This window comes from Aplysia californica, unplaced genomic scaffold, assembly GCF_000002075.1.
Source record: "Aplysia californica isolate F4 #8 unplaced genomic scaffold, AplCal3.0 scaffold00311, whole genome shotgun sequence".
In the NCBI taxonomy this organism is placed as follows: domain Eukaryota; kingdom Metazoa; phylum Mollusca; class Gastropoda; order Aplysiida; family Aplysiidae; genus Aplysia; species Aplysia californica.
Window position 1 is genome coordinate 321897 of NW_004797581.1, and position 27144 is coordinate 349040.

General features: G+C 37.9%; 1 protein-coding gene across 1 annotated transcript in view; it reads left to right on the top strand.

Annotated features, from left to right (window-relative positions):
• The window catches only part of LOC101852702 (dynein heavy chain 1, axonemal), a 94278-nt gene that overhangs the window by 15126 nt on the left and 52008 nt on the right, over positions 1 to 27144 (top strand). Inside the window, exons 12-31 of the mRNA XM_005102067.3 lie at positions 374 to 572; positions 844 to 956; positions 2028 to 2168; positions 2834 to 3046; positions 3820 to 3984; positions 4383 to 4610; positions 4886 to 5065; positions 10334 to 10512; positions 11656 to 11778; positions 12326 to 12442; positions 13891 to 13981; positions 15086 to 15183; positions 16153 to 16258; positions 17155 to 17268; positions 20890 to 21039; positions 21943 to 22029; positions 22909 to 23015; positions 23679 to 23758; positions 26220 to 26311; positions 26953 to 27107. Of these exons, the coding sequence (XP_005102124.3) occupies positions 374 to 572; positions 844 to 956; positions 2028 to 2168; positions 2834 to 3046; positions 3820 to 3984; positions 4383 to 4610; positions 4886 to 5065; positions 10334 to 10512; positions 11656 to 11778; positions 12326 to 12442; positions 13891 to 13981; positions 15086 to 15183; positions 16153 to 16258; positions 17155 to 17268; positions 20890 to 21039; positions 21943 to 22029; positions 22909 to 23015; positions 23679 to 23758; positions 26220 to 26311; positions 26953 to 27107 (2738 nt within the window). The remainder of the gene's footprint in view (positions 1 to 373; positions 573 to 843; positions 957 to 2027; positions 2169 to 2833; positions 3047 to 3819; positions 3985 to 4382; positions 4611 to 4885; positions 5066 to 10333; positions 10513 to 11655; positions 11779 to 12325; positions 12443 to 13890; positions 13982 to 15085; positions 15184 to 16152; positions 16259 to 17154; positions 17269 to 20889; positions 21040 to 21942; positions 22030 to 22908; positions 23016 to 23678; positions 23759 to 26219; positions 26312 to 26952; positions 27108 to 27144) is intronic.

Sequence of the window (27144 nt, forward strand, 5' to 3'; positions counted from 1 at the left end):
TACATACTCATTTGCTGAAAAATGTCATCAGTGTTGAGCAAGCTCTATATTCTTCAATATTCTTTAACAGTTCCAAATAAATGGATTATGAATTTAAAAGGATTGATTACTAAGGTATTGTATTTTCAATGTTGCAGAACCGTTCTTAATTACTTTAATTTTAGTAGGAGCACAAGATAGTTAAAAGCCATTTTGAAGAAAGCGCAGCTAGTTAGATGAGAGCAATTTGTAATAAGTTACAATACGAATGCTTAATCTTTCAATCAGGAGAGTAATGTAATAGTACCTAATGTTCTAATTTATATTTGACATTGGACTCTACTCGTGAATGCGATATTATGATGTCTTTTTTATGCTCAATGTTTGTTTTTAGTACTCCAAAATTGGAAAAATCACAAAGGAATTTGACCCCTTCCGAAAACTGTGGATCACAACATCAGACTGGTTGCGGTGGCAAGAAAGTTGGTTGACAGATCCTCTTCAAGCCATTAACGCTGAGGAGGTGGAGCGATGTGTCAATGAGTCATTCAAGACTATGCAGAAATCAGTGAGATTTTTCAGCACAATTCCAGGTGAGTCCCCTTTAACACCGTTAGCTTCATGTCTATGGCCTACGTTGGCCATCTTGTCCAGGTTTTATGTCTAGTTTACAAACTCTTGGGAGCCTGCAGTGTGATGCTAGAATCATATTGTACACATATTGAAAATGAAATCTATTCTAAAGACAGCTGTTGGCAGTATGACCTGTGACAAAAATTTAACTTTTTTCTTTGTTAATATAGGCGAGTTAAAATGTTTGCCTTCTCCTTCTGCCATGTGTTTTTTTGTATGCTTATATCTCAGCTGTGCAGGAGGTGGCAATGAATATCAAATCAAATATTGAACAATTCAAGCCGTATGTTCCGCTTATTCAAGCTTTGACCAACCCAGGACTGCGCCAAAGGCACTGGGATCAGGTAACATTCTGTTGTTTATTTGTACAGTGGTTTAGTATGCCATTTCCAATGCCATTTGATCTTGTTCGCTTTTAGAGATCAGCAACTTTGGAAAATCAGAAAGGAAGAGGTTGATGTCGTTGTGTGTGTTGATTAGACAGTGATCTCATTCATAATAGGTTGAAGAAATGTTGGTGGAAATTGTGAATGTAAATTTTAAGAAAACTGAAAAATGTACTTATTATGAACTTTTAAAAAGATTTCTTTATGAACTTATTATTAACAATAATGTTTTTCCTTTTGTTCTTTTTGTCTTATTTTTGTGTAATTCTTAATTATATCTATGGATATCTTTAATTACTTTACTGTTCATTTTTGTTGCTCTTAGAAGAAAGTTATAACTTATACTTGCCTTTTTCTTTGGCCATTTTCTGCTTACTACTTCTTTCTATTTCTTTAAATGGTAGTTAGATATATTATGGTTGAATTCATCTTTTAATTACTGTGCACTTAGTGTTTTTTGTGTCAGGACAGGGTGGAATCAGGCACCCGTCAATTTTTTGGGCAGGAGGAGTAATTGATATCATCTGAAAGCTTATTCATTTGTCTTGCTTTCGATAACCCCCCACCCCCCCATCCCCAATCTATCTTGAATAAATGTCAAGATATTTGCAATTAAAGGAGGTAGGGGTCGCCTGATTTCAGAGATAAAATCAGGGAAAAAATGGTCACCAAAGTTTGATAACTTCAGTAGCTTGAGAGTCCTTAAAAACTGAAAATGTACACATTTGTACCTTTAATCGACAATTTTCAGTAAAATTCATATGGAAATGTGTATTTATATGAACATAAAAGGTGATGGGCCACATACTAAAATTTCGAAAGAAATTGCGAAACTGGCAAAAAAAGTGCCTGTTTTTTTTTATTTCACTATTTTGACGAGCGCCTGATTTCACCACGATGCCTCACATTTTCTTTCTTTATTTTTTGGATCTTGCTCTTTCGTTTTACAAACTCATTGTTGTCGAAAAGTCCCTTCTAGTAGGAAATGTTCATTCTTTTGATGGTTATTCTATTCTTTGTTTCGGACAGCTTTCAGATGAAGTTGGTTTCAAGCTTCAGCCATCACCGACGCTGACCTTTTCAAAGTGCCTGGAACTGAAGCTGAATGATCATATCGAACCCATATCTCGAGTGTCTGAAGTGGCAGCAAAGGAGTATGCCATTGAGAAGGTCAGTGCATTGTTTATGCTCAGTTAAATGCTCTTGCTTCTGTAGGCTGTATCTCTTGGAGATTAGCCTTGTATGTGTTTTCGTTACCTTAACATGGTGTCTGTCTTCCTGAACACTGGAAAAATGGAAGGCAGTGACAGTCTGGGGCTCATTGGCCTAATCCATTGATTTGATACAGTTATATATATTAAAGTCATAATCAAAGCTTTTAGTGTTTTCAGCAGCAAATTAGTTTTGTTGTCATTAGTAAGCTCAGTAGAGAGAATTTAACTAGAAATCATTAACATTTAAACTTTTGTCGCTAAAAAGTCGTCAAAAAGCACGGATGGCAGTGTATGTATCATTGTACTCTACATACTTTTTTTAGGGAGTGAAGACTCTTGTATACAAAGAGCAGAAGCATATATTGTTCTTTTATATAATTGTGAATAGATTTCTGAGAACGCTGTTCCCTTAGAGAGGGAACCAACATTCAGTATAAAATCATTCGTAATGCGGAGATTATAATTGGAACTTGTCCCAAATTTTTTCCTCAAATGTTAATTTCTGAGCCTTCTCCTTTGTTCCTCTTCTCTCTTTTCTTTCACTTCTAATTCTGTTACTTTCTAATAATACATTTGTAGTTTTTGCTAAAGACAGTCTGACTTTGACTCTATTGCTTCAAGGCTCTCAATAAAATGGAGTCAGACTGGGAGAATGTGGAGTTTGAAGTGCATCCCTACAAGAACACAGGCACCTACATGCTCAAGTCTTCAGATGAGATTTCCCAACAGTTAGATGACCATATTGTCATGACTCAGTCCATGGCTTTCTCTCCGTTCAAAAAGCAATTTGAGGAGCGCATTGCTAACTGGGAGCGTACACTTCAATTAACACAGGTGAATCCTCACTCCCTCCCTCTCCCCTTCTCCACCTCTCTCTCTCTCTCTCTTGCTCTCTCTCCTTCAAACACACTTCTAGTATGGGTGATTGATGGGTGCTTTGGTTTAGTCTGCCCCCCACCCCCCCCCCTACTTCTTTTCAATGTTTCTGCTGACCTTATGGATTCTAGTGGAATGTAATCTTTATTCCATTGAGCAGCCCATCATAAAGTGAGGGATTAGGTTTCGCCAACCCCTGTGTCTCCCCAGGAGAAACTGTATTGACCTGTAGAAAAGCTTCAAAGACTATCAAATTTATAGTTGAGGCTAGTCTCTTAAAGTGTTTGGATATATGAAAAGAAGAATGTAGACAAGCAGCTCACTGAATTTGATCTTCTTTGTGTAAATGTCTTTTGAGGTACAATGTAAGAAGCAAACATAGTTATTTTGTCTCGTTTGTCCTCAAGGTCTAGACATTAGCTTTAAAACCCAGAATTGTTTAGAGATGATTATCTCATTGAAATTAATTTTGTAGAAGGAATTTTCGCACCTTCTATGTAAATCCAAATGAATAGTATACTGTTGATTTGATCTGTTTGCACTATTATTTAGTCTCTGGCTATGATGTATCAGAGGCAAAGTGCAGATGGTTGGAACATTGTGCAGTATTGATAAATATGTCCTGTATTTCTCCCTTTATTTACCGTGTTGTTGTTTTTGTCTTTAAAACTATTATATGCTTTTGATAAAGTTTTTCCTTTTTGTTTATCGTAGATGGTTTTGTGTTTCAGGATACACTTGAAGAGTGGATAAATGTACAGCGGGCCTGGTTGTACTTGGAACCTATATTTAGCTCTGATGACATCACCAAGCAGTTACCAACAGAGAGTAAACGGTACAACACCATGGAGAGAATCTGGAGAAAAGTCATGAGAATGGCAAAAGGAGAACCGCATGTATGCTGTTTGACAATTCTTTGGTTTTATTATGTTTTTTTTTTTAGTATTTGCCATTAATTAATTATGAAGATCATATGCATAACTATCTTGAATTGAGAAATGATTTTTCACACTTGTATCCTTTACTTTATTTCTTCTATATTTTAACACTAAGTAAGCTGATTTCCAATTTTCAGTAGATTTACCTGTATTTTTTTAAATACACAAATTTTTTATTGAGAAATTGCAATTTTGAGCTATTCTTTTTTTTTCTGTTTAGGTTGCCAAATTGTTTTTCCAATGATTGCTTGCTTTGATACCTGTTGTCAATGATACAAAGTCAGTTTTATAACTACTAAATAACTAGCAGGTGTATTGAGAAAAGAAAAGATAATGTCCGATAATTTTTGTTTCAGGTCATCAAAATCTGTCCAGATGAAAATATGCTGACAGACTTGAAGAAGTGTGATGAGCTGTTAGATCATGTGCAAAAAGGATTAAGTGAATATCTGGAGACGAAGCGTGCAGCATTCCCACGGTTCTTTTTCTTGTCTGATGACGAGCTTCTGGAGATTCTTTCTCAGACCAAAGATCCCATGGCTGTTCAACCGCACTTGCGCAAATGCTTTGAAAATATTTCTCGTGTAAGTATTGCCCTGTATTTTTACACTTTGCCATCACATCTCTCGGATCGGCGATGTTTACCTCCCCGTTTTTTTAAAATGTCCCTGAAAATGCCTTTGCCTTTGATGACAAGGGTTTTTACTATATGAGCCTAGTGATGGCAAAGTGTTAATGAAAAGAGACAGCAGTTTTTATTGTAAATATGAACCTCACATGTTAGCCTGGTGGTAAGTGTTGGCTCTTATCAGACTAGAATATTTATGAAGAATGATGTGACATGTTGTCTCTGTTACAGCTCCGATTTGAAGAAGACTTACAGATAACCAAAATGTACTCGGGTGAAGGGGAGTGTGTGGACCTGTGTGAGAGCCTCTACCCTGTTGGAAATGTTGAAGACTGGATGTCTGAGATTGAGCGGGTCATGAGGGAGACGGTGAGACAAGTCATTGCCATGGCTCTGCCAGACTACCTGGAGGTGGGTGCTTTTTCTGTTTAAATCCCAGTGTTAATCTGTTTACCTTGTACAGTGGGACCTGCTTTAATGGCCATCTGTATAAGAGAATCGCCCATGCAAATGGCCCCTTTCCATTTCCTCCCTTCCGTCTTTATACATCATAGTTCAATCCAGTAAAGTGGCCACCTGTCTAACTCATTGACGAAGCGCCAGGTCCCTGGACCCGACAAACTGTACCATTTTTTTTTGGTATCTAAAAACTAATAGAATTTCAAGGGGAATGACTCCTAGTGTCAGTTAAACCATTTACTTTTATCGCTTTTGTGTCCCTTTGACCATTGGTCGCCCGAATTGTGTGCTATTTATAAGCGATAAGCGATCTTGTGAAACGCGCTGACCTGACCTACTTTTTATGTAAACAAGAAACATGGCTGCCAGACGCGTCTTGTTCACTACCAACGAAGCGATTGAGATGTTGATTCTGGAGGGATCAGATGACGACGATGCTCCTTACCAGGCACTTGAAGAGAGTGGTGATGACTATGAACCTTCTTTTGAAGACCTCAGTAGCAACGAGGAAGGTTTGATAGTTAGAAGGGATTGTGGGACAAATGAGGAAGAAGAGGAAATGGGCGTCGCCTCTGGATCAGCTGATCCTGCAAGCCAAGATGACCCAAGACCTGGGCCTAGCTCGGGAGCTACAACTTCTAGATCTAGACCTTTTCGACCTACATTAGAGCCAGCTGCTAGCAGCAGTAATGAAGACACAGGTGCAGAACGTGGCAGTGGTGGTTGGGAGGAGGAGCAAGATGATGAGAGGATGTTCGACTGGGTGAAAAACTGTCACGGCTTCCCTTTGGAACCACCGTTTACTGGGGACAGTGGCTTCAAGACTACTATGGCTGCTGACACAACTCCCTTTGATTTTTATAAACTGTTTGTTACTGACACTCTGGTCAAGACGATCAAGACACAGACGAATCTGTATTTTAGACAATGGTTGGCACAGGTCAGATGACGTGCCACTCAGTTGTCTCTGAGATCAGTTTTTTCAAACTGGGACACTGTGAAGGAGGCAGAAATGTGGATCTTCCCGGCACTTCTGATCCACATGTCACTGGTGGAGAAGTCCTCCGTATCTGACTACTGGTCCCAGCATGCTGTCATCTCAACGTCATTTGCCCGCCGCTTGATGACGAGAGAGCGCTTCAATGCCATACTGTCATTTCTGCATTTGAATGACAACTCGAAGGCCATCCCAGCTGACCACCCAGAACATGACCCACTGTACAAGGTCAAGCCTTTGATTGATCACCTCAATGAAGTAAGTTTATTTACTTAGGATTTTGTGTCTGCACGAGAAAAGAGTGCCAAGTGTGTGTGTTTGTGTGTGTGTGTGTGTGTGTGTGTGTGTGTGTGTGTGTGTGTGTGTGTGTGTGTGTGTGTGTGTGTGTGTGTGTGTGTGTGTGTGTGTGTGTGTGTGTGTGTGTGTGTGTGTGTGTGTGTGTGAGCGCGTGTGTGATTTGTATCCGTGTTTGCTTATTACTTGACATGTACACTTGAGTATTTTATATATATATATATATATATATATATATATATATATATATATATATATATATATATATAATAGTGTATTGCGTATGTGCACATGTGTGTCGCAGTATGGGTGTGTGTTTAGGGGGGGGGGGGATATGTACGTTTGTGTGTGTGTGTGTGCTGAGAGAGAATTGTCAATGTCATTTGTGTGTGCGTGCACACGTGTCTGAATCATGTGTATGTGTGTGTGTGTGCACTTGTTTATTGTACAGAATGCTGCTACAAGATCTAGTTGTTCTTCTGACATGGGACACAGCTTCTTTCCTCAGATGAGACCAGTACTTCAACAAATATGCACACAGTTTACACTCTCCAACTTGTCATTTTTTTGTATTCCTCAGGCATTCAAAGCAGTTTACACTCCAACCAGGAAGGTGTGCATTGATGAGGCTCTCTGCCCCTGGCGCGGTCGAAGGGGACACAAAGTCTATATGAAGGACAAGCTGACCAAATGGGGCATAAAGCTTTATGAACTGTGCGAGAGCGGGAGCGGCTATGTCTGGTCCTTTGAAGTGATGGCCAAGACCATAAACCTTAGCAACAAACCTTTTGACTTTTGCCATCGACTCAGGGAGCCTCTGAAGAATCAGGGGTACATATTGTACGTGGACAACTATTACAACAGTCCAGAGCTATGCCACAGTTTCGTCTTAGCCAACACATCTGTTGTTGTTACTGTGAGGGCCAACAGAGTAGGTATGCCAAAAGACCTAAAGGTGAATAATAAGGGAGATGTGGACTACCGACGCCACAACCAGACTGTCGCTCTCCTGTGGAAAGGCAAGAGAGAAGTCCACCTCCTCACCACTCGTCATGGACCACAAGTGCAAGAGGTTCTGACTCACAGTGGTGAGAGGGTGAACAAACCCACCGCTGTGGTTGACTACACCACCAACATGTCTGGGGTCGATCAAAGCGACCAGCTTCTGAGCTACCAGCCCTTGCATCGCAAGACAGTAAAGTGGTGGAAGAAACTGGCTCTACACTTGCTCACGTTGGCCATGGTCCAAGCCCATGTGCTATTCAACAAGCACCAAAAGGTTCACGGCAAACGGAGGTGGAAGCTGGAGCAGTTTATCCGTACGGTCTGTAAAAATGGTAAAAGCTGGTGCGAGCAGAGCAGACCTAAAAAACAAGGCACCCTCCACACCCTTCAGATGCAAATCGTGCCAAAAGCCTCTGTGTCCCACAGCTTGCTTTGAGGCATTTCATTCAAAGGAGAACTATGCTTAGTTATCTTTTTTATTTGTTTGACTATAATATTATAATGTATTACATGTATATTATGACATGTAGTGTGTAAGCATGTGTGTGTTTGTGTGTGTGTGTACGTGCGTGTGTGTTTGTGTGTGTGCGCGGGAGCATGCGCGTGTGTGTGTGTGTGTGTGTGCGTGGGTGTGGGTGTGTGTGTGTGTGTGTGTGTGTGTGTGTGTGTATGTGTGTTCATTCCATGCTCCTGCTTCTTGTTTTAGAAGGAAACTGTTCATTGTGTTTCATCTTTGCTATTTTATCTTGAATTTTGTTGGTGACGTTACGTTTCTCTTTCAGTACTGGTATTCAGCGAGACTGTATATATATGTTCAAAATTCATAAAACCTATATAAAAATGCCTGACATGCCCACAACTTTTGGACATTGTCATTATTCTTTTATTACACTTTGTATTACTTGTTTGAAATCATTCTATTTGACTACGGTCAATTTTGACAACCATGTGCTTAGCTCATCTAAAAAGTTTTTTTTCACGTTTACATACATTTTTTTTCTCACGAAAAACATAATTATTTCAAAGATTTTGTGAAAATAAAAGCATTTTATGTAAATATACATAATGATCTTACTTTTTGTTAAATTTTATACTGTACTATTTTTAGGTTTATACCACTGATGTTTTGAAAATAGGTAAAAATCATGCGTCTCCAGGGAAATTCTCAGTGAAAAACTCGCGTCTTCAATGAGGTAAGATGGCCACTTTTCTCCTCGACAATGGATGACCCTCTTAGACAATTTTGACAGTATTTGTTAGCTCATGTTTCACCAGTCCTGATAGACTGATGTCTCTGGTGTAGTGGTTATAATTCACTTTGCCGTTGCCTGCAGAAGACTTATGCAGTTGCGAGCGCCGTAAAACCCCGTACTAAACTAAAACTAAAGAAGACTGAAGTTTGATTACCATGTGGGGGATAATTTTTATATGTAGCGATTTGGTCTTTCTGTTGGGAAGATGCATCCCTCTCAGTCTGGGTTAGCCTTTATAGGCAAGTTTAAAAGCCTGTCTTCTAACTCCTGAATTGTTTCGGTGAGGGCATAAAAACCCCTACTTAAAAAACGAAAACCTGTGAACCCCTAGCTGCAATAAATATGTGAGGCAGCGTGGTGTAATCAGGCTCTCGTCAAAATAATTAAAGTGAAGAAACTTGCATTTTTCCGCAGGTTTGTGAATTCTTATCAAATTTTTGTTTTTTGCCTCAACACCTTACATGCCCATAAAAGAACTCATTTCTGTGCGGATTTTTCTGCAAAACGTTGAATAAAGGCACAAAATATGTACATTTTCAGTTACCACGGACTCTTAAGCTAAGGAAATAACTAACTTTTGGCGACCATTTTCTCACTAATTTTACCGTTGAAAACAAGTGACCCCCAGCCTCCTTCTTTTGCAAATATCTCGACTTCTATTCAAGATAAATGGATATTTTTTTCACTCAAATAAAGACGTGTGACCAAGCTTTAAGATGATACCAATAACTCTACATGCCCAAAAGTTGACGAGAGCCTGATTCCACCAAGCTGCAATAAATATGTGATTGTCTGTGGAACAGTTCACAAAGTTATCTCCCCATAAAGCGCCATACACATATTAACCCTTTGAGTCGTGGTCTCTTGAACCTGCATGGCTCATGCACCTGAGTTCCTTGGGGTCGACTGCTAAATTTTATACCTCCGAGCTTTTTTAAGCTCCTGTTCAAAAGGCTTATGTGTTGAGTGTACTTTTTGCTTTTTATGGTATTACCAATTGTAATTATGGTTGTGAAAAATATAATTTCGGACAGAAGAAGTATTTGACTTTATTTGGTGGATATATGGTTGAAATCAGACACTGACAATATATGTGAGTCATCGTGTTGAAATCAGGCGCTTGTCAAAAAAATGAAACCGAAGAAACAATCGTTTTACCACCGTTTTAGCAATTTTCAATGAATTATTATTTATTGGTTCAGCACCTTTTATGTTCATTTTAAAACACATTTCAGTGTGAATTTTTCTGAAAAAAGTCGATTCCAGGCACAAAAAATGTAAATTTTCTGTTTGCAAGAGCTTTCAAGCTATGGAAGTCACCTAATTTTAGTGGCCATTTTCTCTGCAAAGAGGTGACACCCCCCCCTCCCCCCCCCCATCCCTTCCACCTCTTCAATCACAAATATCTTGATTTTTACTTTAGATAGGTGGATATATTTTTTCTTTGAAGGCAAGGCAAATGAACAAGCTTTAAGAGTATATCAAAATCTCCACATGGCCAAAAAACCGACAAGAGCCTGATTCCACCACGTTGTGACACATATAATATTATAATTTATTGTGCCTTCCTTTCAGTTATTTTTACCCCATTTTGCTCAATCTGTTACAGTCAATAAATCAAGAAGTGTACCATGTCAGTCTTTTATGGCTTTGCAAACTTTATAAATTCAGATCCAGCGAACGCAATGGGTGTTGAAGTGGCCTGGTCAAGTGGTCATCGCAGTGTGCCAGACCTACTGGAGTGCTGAGGTGGCCCAGGCTCTCGGGAAAAAAAATCTGTCGGAACACTTCCAGGTGATGCTGGAGCAGCTGGAGGGACTCAGGGGTCTCGTTAGGGAGGACATCTCTCGGTAATGTGTTGTGTAACATAGGCTGGGCTATCCTTTGTTCTTGTTGACCACTACTGTTTGCTTTGCTAAATGTCTTGTATAAAGCAGAGTATTTCTAATTTATGTTGATTTCTGTTTAGTTTGCGAAATGTCTTGTATAAAGCGGAGTATTTCTAATTTATGTTGATTTCTGTTTAGTTTGCTAAATATCTTCTTCTAAAGCAAGGTATTTCTGATTTGTGTTGATTTCTGTTTAGTTTGTTGAATGTGTCATACAAAGCGAGATATTTCTCATTTTTGTTGTTCTTTGTTTGATTTCTATGTTGACCCCTGTTTTGTTTGCAAGAAATATGTGAAACAAAACGTTTCGCTCTTATGCATGATAATATCTATTCAGGTTGTTTGATGTGTTATATAAAACCATATTTTTCGTGTTAATATTGGTCAGTTTGAATCTTTGCATTTTCCAGGTTAGCATTGTTTCTGGGAGACTTATGTGAAATACTGCTAGTCTGCTGTTTATTTTATTTTTTTTACTTTCAAGAGCAGAAATACATGCTTTGGTTGTTCAAGAGCAGAAATACATGCTTTGGTTGCATTATATGATAATTACCATGAATTCAAAGATATATCTAAAACTTTAAGTTGAAAAGTACAAAAAAATTAAGTCAGCCCAGACAGAGCAGTGACAGGGAACTGACCCCGGTGACCCCAATGTGATGAGGCGCTCGTTGGGGGAACCCCTCCCCCGCTGCAACTAAAATTCTGCTGCTGGTGCACCGTGTAAAAAGCCATATAATGATGTAAATGCGATACATCTTTTTATGAGGTAATTTCTGTTTGTGAATTGAACACTTTCAATGAAAATTTTTTTCAGAAATGATATTCGTAATGATGCAGGGGCTAAAATGACATAATAAATATTGTTTTTGTTGGTTGATCACTTTTCTTGAAAAAAAGCAAACCAGTTTTTGTACTGGTAATTCGTCTAATAATAGTAAATGTCTGGATTTTGAGGGAAGTAAATGCATATATTGTTTACTTACAGAATCAAGTATCTCATTGTATTGTAATGTAATTGTTTGCGTTCTGAGCGATAGGGCCTATAGGTATGAATGGCAATACAAAAGTGCTTACAGTAAAGAGCTTTGTTCTCCTTTCTAGGATTGGCCGAATGACTCTGTCTGCCCTAATTGTTATTGAAGTACATGCCAGAGACGTTGTGGATAAGATGGTACAGGAAAATGTCAATGATCCAAATGCGTTTGAATGGATCAGTCAGCTGAGGTAAGTTTTTTTTCTTGATGTTTAAACAAAGCTTTGCCTGAAACATTGCTGATTTATCTTAATGTTCATATTTTCAGGTGAAAATACTTACAAGATTTTGAAGATCTGCTGAAAATTATAATATTTTGGGGAAAAATATGTGTCTTGGTCATGCACATTATAGTCTTATCTCGACTAACTTGTTGTGAAAGCATAAGTGTATGCCACATTTTTTTGAAGAACTGTCTTATTATCATTAACATATGGGGAAATTTTAGCTTTTGGTTTGTGGGACAACTTATTGGAGTAAAATTTTCCTCGACAGATTGTTTGAGCTCTTCTTTTTTGTTGTCTTTATCCAAAACATGGTTTATTTGCACTTTTGTTTGAAAACAATACCCTGACCGATGACTATAGCCTAGATGGATGGCAGCATGACCAGGCCTGACTATGGCCAATTCCTATAGTTTATCTACTTCCCCATATTTGTGTTACCATTTTTGTTAGAATTTCTGTTATGGTGCTGCTGATGATTCCTATCCTTCCTGAATGGCTTTTTTTTCGTTAGATACTACTGGCTGCCTGATGAAAACCTGTACCAGAAAGCTGTCAATGCTCAGTTTCCTTACGGCTATGAGTACTTGGGGAACACTCCTCGTTTGGTCATCACGCCTCTCACTGACAGGTGAGTGGTTGAAAAAACGGGATTGTAAATCAGGAATGATTATTTTATTACTTATTAGCTCATTTAGGATGCTGCTGCTTCAATCCTGCCCTATCAGCATTACCGCAATGAACCCTAGGCTGCCAATACTAAAAAAACCCTCTTCCCTGGGCTCCCAAGCAAAATTCAAGAAAAATAGACAATGCTATATAGTTGTTTGTAGTACTCATGCAAAAACACAAATAAAGTAATAAAGTTATTTCTTCCGTCTTATCTCCAATACTGCTGCTTAGTTGCCAATCGGTTAGTCTGTCTACTTCTGGGTAGGTACGAGGTCTAAACAAGTCAGCCCAAACTCCGAAATATCGGGGTCTCGGGGCATGGACATCTTAGCTGCACCCCGATATATCGGGGTCTCGGGTCCATTTGGTTAACATATGGTGCAATCCAGAAAAAAGATGGAGATAATTTATGACATTAACTTCCCCTTGTGGAAACAGTAATCATGTCTTCAGCGTTCTTTGGAAAAGAGGTTAGTCATTACAGCATGAACATTGATATATATATATCTATCAAGTCATATGTAAAAGGAGCAAAAGTTGTGTGACATTAATTTGACGTAACAAAAGGTACAGTCGTATATTCCTGAGAAAAACAAAACAGTGTAAGGCAAGCATCTTTCTATTGTCTTTGAATAGTTGTTGCAAAAGATAGATTGTCCGTGTTTAAAAGTGTACAGAAATTTGTTGGTTTCATGTTAAATCAAAGTCTTACTGAATTAGGAAATGCAGCCTTAGAAGTTTCATGTGGTCTGATGTTTATTGGTGTAAATTGCACTAGAGAGAGGCTTTTATTGCTTTGCTGATTTTGTTTTTGTGAATGCATCCCCCCCCCCACCCTCTCTCTCTCTCTCTCTCTCTCTCTCTCTCTCTCTCTCTCTCTCTCTCTCTCTCTCTCTCTCTCTCTCTCTCTCTCTCTCTCTCTCTCTCTCTCTCTCTCTCTCTCTATCTATCTATCTTTCTATCTTTACTTTTTTCCTTTCCCTATTCACTCCCTCCCTCTGTTAGGCCTACTGTAAAACAGATACAATTATAAATTTGTACTCAGGGCATATTCTGCCATGTGAATTGAAAAACTAGTATCTAACAACATTATTTTTTTCCATTCTTGTTATGACTTCTGTTCAATTTGCCCAATCCCAATGATGTTGCTATAGTCTTTGAACATTAATATATCAATACTAAACTAAGGTACAAAGATTTGGCCTTTTTATCTAAAATCAACATGGTACTTATAACACAAATAAGTCAGAAAGTGCCAAAGATTATAGGTATTATGAGTGTTACTATAGAGTAACATACAAAGAAAAGAAGGAGGAGAGAAGGACGTACAATAGATGTTGGATAGGAAAGGCGGAGCAGAGCACCAACACCCACCAAACCACCCGCGGCTGTGTTATCCTCCTCCAGGTGTTACTTGACCCTCACCGGAGCTCTGCACCTGCTGTTTGGGGGGGCCCCAGCTGGACCGGCCGGCACTGGCAAGACAGAGACCACAAAGGTACTTGCCTCTCATTTCTGTGTCGCGGTCAGTGTGATCGCCTCAGTTCTGAATTTAGAAAAAAAAAACCCAATGATTTCCTTTAGAAAAGGTTAGCTAGGGGTGTTTACTAAGACATACTCAAACTTTAAAGGTGTTGTTAATACAAAGTAAACTGCAATCTTTTCAGCTTCAACAACATTATTGTTGGTGACTCCACCCATTTATTGGAATTAACAAAAGCTCCTTTGATTTATGTGTACAGAATTTTTGCCTTGGAATACAAAGTAGACTTTTATTATTTATCCTCATGAAAACTTGTTGTGTGCAGTGATGTACGTCCAAATCTTTCAAAATAAGAATTTCAAAGTTCTATTTGCTCAGTACCTAGTTTTGAGAAATTTGACATCCAAATTTCTTAGTTTCACAGTATGTCAAGCTTTTTAGAATTCAATTCTATGAATATCTTGATAACAACTCTGTATATTTTTACGATTTTGATAGAGCAGATGGAGCATTTTTCTTCTGACCTCATGGTCTTAGTAACTCAAAACACCCTAAAATGTCACATAGAACTGTGTAATTCTGAAGTAGTGATTAGGCACTGCATCTTGTACTGTGTGGATAATACTTATGAAGCAAATGTATGGCAAGAGGTTTTTATCTGCTGGAATGTCAATTCTGGCTATTGTTTGGGCATCAAAGTTTCTCAGACTCTAGCGGTAAAGGTAGTCCCAGGACTTGTGGGTGCTCCCTTTGTTTGAAAAAAAAATGTGACAGTATGAATCTATCCTTTTATTTTTTTTTGTGTTTTGAGTACAAGTACAGAATTATGAATTTCTTTTTAGTACAGCAGGTAGTCAATAAGGCTTTAAATTGTTTTTTTAGAATATCTGTTCACTGATGTCCGAAGTCTTGTAGTACATTACTCACCGTATAGCAGTGAAAAAATACATCCTCTAACATAGGTCTTCTCTGAAGCATATTTTTCTTCCTTGTCCTTAGATCTCCACTTGATCTTGGTAAGGTGAACAAGCTCTGTATTAAGTAATGAGGTACAAATGTTTATAGAAGATGCTTCAGTTATAAGATATATTATCTATATTTCTGTATTGCTTTTTTCAGGATCTTGGAAAAGCCTTTGCGATACAGTGTGTTGTGTTCAATTGTTCAGACCAGTTAGACTTCATGGCCATGGGAAAGTTTTTCAAAGGCCTTGCAAGGTATATAAATAGATTTGGAAACTCATGATGAAACTGAAAGTAAGAGCACTTCTTAAGCAAAGGCTGCATGAGAACTGTTATCCTGGAAGATAATAATATGCATGAATCAATGTAAAACTGTATAATGCATATGCGAGGCAGTGTGGTGGAATCAGGCTCTCGTCAAAATAATCGAAGGGAAGAAACTTGCATTTTTCCGCAGGTTTGTGAATTTTTATCAAATTTTTTTTTTGGGCTCAATACCTTTCACGACCATTCCTTTAAAGAACTCGTTTCTGTGTGGATTTTTCTGAAAAACGTTGATAAGTCACAAAAAGTGTTAATGTTCAGTTACCTCGGACTCTTAAGCTAAGGAAATAACTAATCTTTGGCGGCCATTTTATCACCAATTTTACCTCTGAAAACGGGTGAACCCCACCTCATTCATTTGCAAATATCTCGACTTGTATTCAAGATAAATGGATATTTTTTCATCCAAATAAAGACAAGTGAACAAGCTTTAAGATGATACCAATAACTCTACTTGCCCCAAAATTGACGAGAGCCTGATTCCACCACGCTGCCTCACATATACTCAATGAATGGCAAAGATTGTTGATGTGTCTTGCTCAGTCTTGTTTTTGTCTTCACCACTGCTTAAATTTCATAAAGTGTCTGCTTGACAGGGGCAGGAAGTTGTATATTAATCAGATGCCTGGAAAAGAGATTTGATTTTTTTGTCGTATTGTAATTTAAGTTGGCAGACTGGTATTTTAGTCGCACAATTGTCAGAGAGAGTTGAAAAGCTAAGAATGCACTTTGTAGCCTTTTGAATTTTAAGATGTTTACCTTGAACTGCATATTTATTTAATTCTAATAGCGTTGTGCTTTGATTAGATGAAGGAAATGATCATGCTTTGGATTGTGGTATGTCTCTATTCAGTAATGATATGTTTGACATTGAACTGACTTTACTTCTTTATATTTCAGTGCTGGTGCATGGGCCTGTTTTGACGAGTTCAACAGAATTGATATTGAAGTGCTTTCTGTAGTAGCTCAGCAAATTGCCACTATACAGTCAGCTCAGAAACTGAAGGTAATCTCTTTTTCTTTCTTTCATTTCTTTGTTTTTTGGGGATTTCTTTTTTTCTGGAACAATATATACATGCAGGCTTTAACTCTTTATCTCCGGCAAGCTGCTCCGAGTGGCTCGCGGTCGGGACCACTCTGCCGGTGAGCCGCTGACAGCACCTCATGCTCATTTCTTTACGAAGACTTCGAAATCAAATTACTTTTCGGCAATTGCTGAAAACAGGTCTCTTTTACCGGAAGTTCATTCATTATATGAAGAACTATCAAAATAGTTTTGCTAGTTTCAATTTAATGACCCTTTTACTGATGTTTTTGTCATTTTTAGATTTAGCTCCAATAAAGGGCCCCGGCGTACCCCCCTCGGGGATAAAGAGTTAAGATATAATCATGGTCTAATAAAATGCTTCATGGTTTCAAGGGGGTAATTAGCTAAAGAAATATTAAAATTCGAATGTATTGGTTTGAATAAAGTGACTTCTTCAAGTGCTGGTTTTGGGCTACATTAAGCGATATAATAATATGGCATTTATATAGCGCTCAACTCTGATCATATCACTCTTTATCAATCTTTGTTGTTTCTAGTGTAGAGAAATATAGTAAAAAATGTTTTGCAATGTAGATCGTTTCTGCTTAGAGTTGAAGGATGTGTTTTTGAAAAACCAGACAAAAATCTTTAGAATAAATGCATGGAAAGTGTTGAATGCACTTGGTAAAGAAACTTACTTCTTCTTAATGGCATTTTCCAATTAATTATTTATATCGTTTGTAATTCTTCAGTCTACCCTTTTTTTCATTTGACAAATTTTTGTTGCCACATTTCTTTAGAAATTTCTGTTTCTCACATGCAAATAAATTCTTTGTGAAAGAAACATTAGCTCATGCTTTCATATTGGTACGCAGATGGACACATTTATATTTGAAGGCGTTGAACTGGTGTTGAAAGCATCCTGTGCTGTCTTCATCACCATGAACCCTGGGTATGCGGGGAGAACAGAACTGCCTGATAATTTGAAGGTATTTGACTCTTTCAAACTTAAAGAAATTTAAATTAATTTTTTCTCTTGCCGAGATTTGCTAATTTGTAGAGAGCTTGTCGATCTGAGCTGTTGTGCTGTTTACACATTTGTTTGTGGTGTATTTGCCATACAGTTTCAAGACATTTAGTACTTTGTTTTCTGTTCGCAGCAGAAGTTGCTGACACATTCATTCCTATGATTTTAGAGCAGTAAGCAAGTTATTAAGTACATTCACTATTTTTGCTAGTGGGTGGTTGGTGCACACCACAGACCAATTCTACTTATTTTCATTGTTACTATTGCCCTGATTTGTTCCTAGCAGATTCATGGTTGATATATATTTCTTTATTTCCCCTCTGTTGTTTGTAACTGTCATGCTCTTTCTTGGCTTTAAATGATTTTATGGGTGATATAACTCATTCGCTACGTATTATTTTCGGCTTGTGGACGAATTTTTTTCGGGAGGACGAAAGAGATGATGACTAGTGGACAGTTAAAAGGTCTTTGGGGCCACAAATTCAAATAAATATCAATGTATTATATGCCAATATTTTCAGTATGGTTTGTAGAATACATCTGTAATGTTTATTTATGTATTTTTCAACTTTGGTTCCTGTAAGAGGCGATTATGCAACACAATTTTGATTGGATGCGGATAAAATTTGAAACTAAAAAATTAATAATCTTTGGTGAAACTCAAACAATATGTTTGCACCTAGTCAAATGATACTTCAAAATAACCATAAATGAAAATAGAACTGGAAAATATTGAAAAGTTGGCAGTTATTTACATACATTCCATAATATTTGTACATTTGGATCATAACATCCGATATTTGAAAGAAAATTTTTTTTTTATAATCTTGAAAAACGATCACAAACAGAAAAAACCCCACTCGTATCTTATATGGAATCATTCAGAATTGCATTTGGAATAAACCTATGTATGTCATGAGTGGCACTTTTTGTGTAATTTCATAAAAAAGTTGTGATTTTGGGGACAAAAAAATATTTTGACAATTTAGATCTAGACCTAGATCTAGCACTAAAAAATATTGATTTCTCAATAACAGTGCATTGGCAATATGAGTCCAATCGTATCAATATTATAAAAAAGAGTCCTACATTTCTTTAGTGGGCAAAATAATGATAGATTTTGTTGTGTAAAATTAATAAGACTGGTGTCTGGGCTATAATTTTGGAATCGCGATAAAACAAAGTCGAATAAACTACGAAATCGCGTTTCAAAACTGAATCTAAATTTCCGATTTTCAGTGGAAATACTTGACCCAAAAGTCAACATTACATTATGACCTTTATTTTAACATGGATATGTGAATTGGAATAGAATCTAAGCTAAAATTGAAGATCGGTTCTCGAGCCGCCGGTGGCGGCTTAGCGTACTGACGGCACTTTAGCCGCACCGCCCCCCCACGGCTCGGCGTAGCGAATGAGTTAAGGGCATTAATGGAAGATTGGACTTCTTTTTTTCCCTCTGTTGTTTCTGGTTGTGTTTAGAGCTTTTTCCTTTCACTTTAAAAGCCAATATAGTGTCAATATTCTTCTCTATGTACTCTAGCAAACAAAGTAAATTGATCAATGTCCTCAGTGGCGGCTCGTGGTCTATAGAACTGACCGGCGGTCATTCACGTCGACTATTTTTCCCTCCCCCACCCCTTCCTTCACAACACACACGCACGCACGCTCACACGCACACACACACACACACACACACACACACACACACACACACACACACACACTCCTTATTTTATACCCCTACTTTCGCCATCCCCACCCCCTCCCCCACTCACACACACACACACACACCACAGTAAACATTGTAATATAATGTGAAAGAGTTAAAATATGCGGTAGCGTCAAGAAACAATATTATGAATAATGTAAGATGGAAGTTACTGAGATTAATAGAAACTCACTTGATCAGCACAGAAAAAGAAACACTACTTGATTCTATGCTAGAAAACAAACTGAACGTGAGAGGCAATAAACTGCTGGTCCTGGCCTCCAGTACTTTACTCGTACTTTCTACACCCCCACTCAAAATATCGACGTTCACTGGACCCGTTAAATATATGTAATAAGAACTGGCCTGTATGATGACAAAAAGTCAATTGCTACTGTACCAGTGACGCTGTCCCAAGCAGATCAAGTCTACAATCAGATGCTATACAAAGCTTGACAAAGTTAGCGCACAAGTTTCCGATCATTATATCACCAAATGTACTTCATCGCACTTTTCAGTTCTCAGAATTGAACACTGAACACTGTGTTGTAACAAAGTGGGGAAGTGTGTCAAATGCTAATTATAGAACTTGGTGTCTAGCTGGGGTGAGGGTTGAAAAGGGGAGAGAAGGGAGGGGGTTTTCGGCCCAGACTCTGACAGCCGAGTGCCTATCGCTCCTCGTTAAAATTCTCCTTACATATATCTTCACTAGACGATTCCTTCTTTCGCCGGCCAGACTCCTAAGGGCCAGGTAAGTTATTAGTGGGGAGAAAACGATGAGTAAATGCCAAACAGGAACTATAGGTGGTTAAAAAGTCAATAAACAAAAAAGATTAGTGCCATGCTGACAGTAAATGTTCTGATAGTAGTTAGAGAAAGACTGAATGATAAATACATGTTTAGCTGATAAAATAAGACATGTATCTGTGCTGCTCAAGACAGTCTCATTCTTAATTTTGTAAGCTACAAAGAGGCCAATCTGGCAATTAAGGGATACCATATTCGCTATTTGAGGGCTGACGATGGATTTGTCCATGGGACTGACGTCATCGCTAGGCCTAAGCCAAGCCCGCCGTGTGTTTGGCCTCATACGTAGTATGAAGTTCCGCGACGTGACGGCTTGATGGGAGACGATTTAAAGTTACGAGCCAGCGCGATAACAAATGTAAAGGAATGAAGTTATGTCGCGACAAAACAGCAGTGAATCCCACTTGTCTATTTGAGCGCATTCAAATCGGCAAGGTGTGTTTGAATGTTGATACATGTTTGTTTGTATTTATTTAAAACTGAAGGAAAATCGTCATCAGCAATAAACCTCTAGTCAACAGTTCAGGTGACAAAAATCTGGCCGGCACCGCCGGTCTTGCCCAGTTAACAAACCGCCCCTGAATGTCTTATTTAAGAGCTTCTCTGCCCTTTAACAAACCAGCAAAACATGGCCATTTTGAACTGGCTGTGTATGTGAAACGGTATGGTGGAATCGGGCGCTCATAAAAAAAATACAGATCTATCATGAATAGAAGTCGAGATATTTACGATTGAAGGAGGTGGGGGTCACCTGGTTTCAGTGGTGAAATTAGCAAGAAAATGGCCGCCAAAGTTTGGTGACTTCAAGAACTTGAGAGCCATTGGAAACTGAAAATGTACATTTTGTGTGCCCATACTCAAAATAAATAAAAAATCAACTCAGAAATGTGTTTTTGAATGGAGGTAAAAGGTGTTGAGTCAAATAACAAGAATTTGATAAATATTGCTAAATCATCGGAAAAATGACAATATCTTCAATTTAATTATTTTGACTAGTACCTGATTTTACCAAGATGCCTCACATATTATAACTCTAAATTGCCTTTGTAACGTTCCACCTTCCAGGCCCTGTTCCGCCCAGTAGCGATGATGGTGCCAGACTATGCCCTGATTGCTGAGATCAGCCTTTTTTCCTTCGGCTTCTCAGGAGCTCGAGTGCTGGCCAGGAAGATTGTTTCCACCTTCAAACTCTCATCAGAACAGCTCAGTTCTCAAGTAAGACATAATAATATGTCTTTGATTGTTGTCAACTGATGTCATGATTAACTGAGTAATCGACTACACGATCCTGTGAGGATGTGTAGATTTTTCGTTCTTGCCTTGTGCACACCAAGAGCAGATTGTTGTGATTGAGTGGTATACTTTGTATCCTGTTGTATTATGTACATGATGGTCTTGATGATTCCTGCCTGCTAGTAGCACTTGAGAGAATAGGCATATGCCTTTATTATAAATGTTTTGTTTCAATAAATTTGTCTTTGGCTATTATTTTGACATGAGTATGACTTAAATTTATTTATAAATCAGAATGCACTGTGCATGTCAGCGTATGCTGTAGCATTTCTTTCATCTATCACTTTTAGTTCATATTGGTTTAACAGCCCTGTTAACATGGTGAGGTCACTTGGAGGGGGGGCGGGGGGCGGGGGTGTGCTGTCCTAATTTTGCTGGTACTTCTAATATACTCAAGTTCAGTGGGTGGAGAACTTCGAACACCTTCTAAAAAAACTTCCAAATTTAATAATGCCATGTTGGGGGATTCAAACCATTGTGATCAGGATGGTAGTCCAGCGTGATATCAACCGAACTTTCAGTATGCCCCTTTCAGTTCTCCTTTTTTGTGATATAACTTAATTAAGATATGTGACAAAATGAGTTACTTCTCGCAATCCACAAATGGAGCTATTGGCCAAAAGTTGACACTAGGGTCAAATTTGTAGATTTCTTATTGATGCCATATTCTTTGAGCATAACATGCTTTTTTATTATTTCATACTTATAAATTGTAAATACTTCGCATAGAAGCATGATGTATCTATTTCCATAGGGATTGAATCTGAGAAGTAGCTAATTTTGTCAGCAGGCATCACATATGCTTTTGTCTGTTTCGACATGAAGGATCATTACGACTTTGGTATGAGGGCTGTGAAAAGTGTCATCTCTGCTGCTGGTAATCTAAAGAGAACAAATCCTGATATGGATGAGGTGAGTGGATAGACTTCAAGTAATAACAACTGTTGCATGCATATTGCATTCTTTGGAGAGATGAAAATGGTGCTGAAATTGAATATCATTGATATCATAATCCATTTCATCACCATTACCTTCTTCTTATCTTTTTAACATGACAAGGTGTCATGGTCTTTTTTGTTCATTGCTGCCATCCTCATCATCATCATCATCATCATCATCATCATCATCATCATCATCATCATCATCATCATCATCTCCATCATCATCATCATCATCATCTTCTTCCTCGTTCTCGGTCATCATCATCATCATCATCATCATCATCATCATCATCATCATCATCATCATCATCATCATCATCATCATCATTGTCATCATCTTCATCCTCATTCTAGATTTTAAAAATTATAACTATCACTATCATTATCATCACCTCTATCATCTTCACTTTATTGTCATTGTAATAAGATAGCCTAATACTAATAAGAAAAGCCTTCAAAACTGTCTTTCCAGATCTCGATCTTATTTATCATCATCATCATCATCATCATTATCTTTATCATCATCAGCAAGGAAGCATCAGCAACGGCAGCAGCTTGCTGTATCCACCGCGGTGAACAAAAAAAAAACACAGCTTCATCTTTATGCATACTTCTGTGACCTTTTCTAACTACAAATGATGAATTTTTGGAATGTCTTCTCAACAACGTTTTTCACTCAGTGGTTTCTGCCGCACCCAACCAAACAGGTTTTACATTGCTTTTGAGTGAAACCTTAGCCTGGTGCGCACACTCCCTCCAGTCTTTGCACTTCCTGACAAACGACTTATAAAAACAGTCATCATTAAAAGGACAGTTTTAAAAAAATGGCGATTTCTTCTTCTTCCTACAGCAACTGATCTGCCTGAGGGCCATACAGGATGTCAATGTCCCCAAATTTCTGATTGACGACCTCAAACTGTTCAATGGAATTGTATCTGACCTGTTCCCTAATGTCAAGTAAGTTGATTGCCTGTTGCAGACTTATGGTACAGAAGAAGGTAGTAAAAAGAATTTCGACAAGAAGAATACACCATATTATGTTCATACATCACATACTTTTAAACACAGTCACTGTCATTTATAAATCTTATTACAGATGTCTCAGTTGTTGTCAAGGGCACTTCAGATTGTCAAGTTTTGTTGTGTGGTTCTAAAAGGGGACAAAGAGTAGGAAGGAAGAGAAAGTTGTAGTGATGTAAATGTTTCACTTGTACATTTGGCCTTAGGTGTTTGTAGGTCTGTATATTATTCTCTTTGTGACCCATTATGTTGGCTGTATTTCGATCATCGTGCTTTAACTATAAAGCAGCGACTTGGAGAAGAAAATGCTAATACCAATATGTTCTCATTTCTGATAGGGATTTTTCAATTATCTGGATTTATTTGCAAGTCTTTAGAATAAAAGATTTTAGGAAGTCAAAGATCATTCTAAACAATTAGTCACCTCTCAGTTTGAGATGCGAGGTAAATAAATGTCCTCTACTATGCTAGTGGTGATAATCTATATTAAAAAAGAAAGACCTTAACAGTGTAAGGGTGCTATATTAAAGGAGCAAACAAAACACAGAGACATGCTGTTTCCATTATGTTTTTACTCAGCAAGTGAACTGTATTTGACAGGGAGGAGCCCATAGACTACGGCATCCTCAACACATCACTCAGAGACAACTGTACAAATGCAGGACTCAAGGATGTAGATGGTAATGGCAATAACGTTAAAAACACTTTTTTGCTCATGTATAAAAGGATTTTTATCGTGTTATGAAATGTGAGTTCCATTATTATGTTATATTTTGTTAAAGTTGGACCTTTTGTTAGAGTATTCGTTCATGTTGTTCGATTAGAGTGTGTGATGGCTGTTTCTGGCTTATTGTTTTCTGCCTCTGAAAGTCATCTTTTGTTCGCTTTTTCCAAAACTCTTTAGCTGTTTTCAGTATGTAGTAGACATTGCGGAGAAAGGTTGTGAGGCAGGAACTGTAATGTGTGCCAAAAAATAAACATTTGTGAAGCAGCATGGTGAAATCAGGCGCTCATCAAAATAATCAAAGTGAAAAAACTGACATTTTTCTGAAAGTTTGTGAATTTTTATTAAATTTTTGTTTTTTGTCTCAACACCTTTTATGCCCACTAAAGAACTCATTTCTGTGTGAATTTTACTGGAAAAACGTTGATTTAAGTTAAAGGCACAAAAAATGTAAATTTTCATTTTCCACAGACTCTCAAGCTAAGTAAATAGCAGTAGCTAATTCTTTGGTGGCCCACGGCGTCACTTTTCGCCCGATTCTGTTATCTTTAGTTAGCGTGACTCAGCAGCCTTCTGGAACTCCCCGGCTCGGGGTCATGGGGTTAATGAGCCCTGAAGCGACTTTGCCGGTGTCGGATAGGAAGTTCGCATATTTGACTATGTTTAAAATGATATAACCTCTTCGCCATGCCACTCAGCAAACCATTACACAGATGTACTAAAAGCTCAATGTCTTGAGATTTATTCTGCATTGGAATAGTTAATTTCTGTGCCTTAGTTTTTGTTCTAGACAAGTGTTTGTAGAGTACCCAATTTGTCCTATTTTAGTTACAAACTTATGAATAAATGATTGTTAATTTAAAAAAGGCACGACAGATCTCTCCAAAATCTGTGTTAAACTGACTACGAATATCATGTCTTTTACCATGAGAAATCTTAAATCTGCGCGAGTAGTAATAGTCAAGTTATAAGAGAAGAAAGATGCACATCTGCATTAGCTCTTGTTCTACTATTAAACAAGAGAAAGTTACTCTGCGTTTGTTCATGAATCATGCTGTGTCTGTGGCAGCCTGCATACAACTAAAAAGATATAATATAAGCGATTAAAAAAACCCACAAAACCGTGTAAATACATGGGTAGAGATAAACTTCTTGTATGGAATAAAAATGATGACAGCTAACACATTCATTCTTAGTTTTTATGTCTGAAATATATATGCGCGGACACAATTATGAATGTAAAGAAATCAGTCACATTGTCAGTAATTGCAAATGGTCATAGAAACGAAAAATACAGTGTCCCTAGAAAGCTAGAAATTATTCTCATAACCCAATTACGAGAAGTCATCCCTATTATTCACTTAACTTACAAAACCTAGACTTAGCGTTGTTTAGAAAAGTAAGGAATTTCTGGAGTGTAACAGGTACTGTTTGTGTATTACATTGAAGATGTATTCTGTCTCTAAAATCGATTTGTACTTTTCATAGAGAAACTTCATGGTAACTTTAATAAACTTTCGAGAAAATATGCGAATATTCACGATTATATTAGACACATAAAGTTCTATTTGGAGGAATTACTTAATAGCGAATTGTGTGCCCGATGGATAAAGTTGCAAAATTACAGCTTTCTATTATGCGCAGATACCATCTTTTCTGAGTTTCTGCACCAATGCTATGTCGTTCATGTTCCAAAAGTTCGACAGATTTTGTTGAGGCCCTTTTTATATATTGATTTTTTTTCATTCGCACTAGTCCCAAAAAAATTACAATTTAGCATTGCCGACTCCAGCGCGTCTAACGAAGTAACCAGACAAGTTACAACGTCTGTTCTTTTTTGAGTCTCAAAAGCAGAAATGCGTGCTTTGGATGCCCTAAATGAGAATTGCCATAAATACAAGGATACACCTAAAATTGTACGTTGAAAAGTACCAAAAATGAAGTCAGCCCGGACAGAGCGGTGACAGGGAGCTCACTCCCGTGACCCCGACCTGATAAGGCGCCCGGCGGGGAACCCCCGCGGCAACTAAAATTTCACTGCCGGTGCGCCGTGGGCCATTTTCTCTCTAATTTTACCTGTAAGACTAGGTGACCCCCCTCCTCCTTCATTTGCAAGTAACTCGACTTGTATTCAAGATTATTGGATATTTTTTCCATCCAAAGCAGGACAAATGAACATGCTTTAAGATGATACTAATTACCCTACATACCCAAAAATTGTGGAGAACCTGATTCTACCGTGACTCATTTAGATATTATCTTTTTTTTCACTTTTACTTTTTCACTTGTGCACATCTGAGACATCTCTTGATTTGGTAAAATTTTGTTTATTTATTCTCGATGTATACCCCCCCCCCCCCCCCAGTATGTTTATGTTATTGCTGTTCTTATTGAATGTGAACTAATATATCCTGCAGAATTTATCCACAAGTGTATCCAGCTGTATGAGACTACAGTGGTGCGACATGGGCTCATGTTGGTAGGGCCTGCAGGCACGGGGAAGACCAAGGTGCTTATTGTTCTCTTTCTTCTTTCTGGAAGTTTCTTGCTCATTTCATGTGGTATTTGTTGCTCATACCTGCTTTTCAAAATTAATTAGATAAATATGATATCATGTTTTATTGTCGCAATAGATTCTTATTATTTGACTATTTGCAAAATGCGTGACTAATTATAGTCCATGTATTGAGCAGTTTTGTTTGAAACTTTATTTACAATACAAATAAATAATTAATTGCTAAGTGTAAATGAGCAGTTTTGTGGCAAAATGCAACAATCTGTTTTTATGATTTGAGGTAAATGAAGACACTTTCTTTTCTTCTAGGAATGTCTGGTCCTTCTACCCTGTACATTCACATTACAGTACTAGGTGTTAATTGATGTTCCTCTTTTCCTTTTCCCAATTTAGGTTCCAATTTAAGGCTTGTTTTGGGATCCAGATTGCAAATGTTCCTTGTAACTTAATCAAAGTAAAAGAGCAGAATGTATAGAGCTCCATGTGTGCATTATCTCACAATATCTTGTAGATTGTTTGCAGGCCCAGAGATCTTGGCAGGAATTGCAGAAGAATTTCAAGAAAATGTATTTCTTCAAAAATACTTCTATTCATAATTCAGTTTCTGATTAAAAATTTTATTTTTTCTATTATAGTGTTACAATATGCTGAAGGCAGCTCAGACTGAGCTGAAAGGACAACCCACCCCATCCTTGTCCTTCTTTGAAACAACTCATGCCTACGTCCTGAACCCCAAGTCTATCACCATGGGCCAGCTATATGGTGAATTTGACCTCTCTACTCATGAATGGTAGGGAACATTTGTAAACGGTAGAATTTTGTTTGCA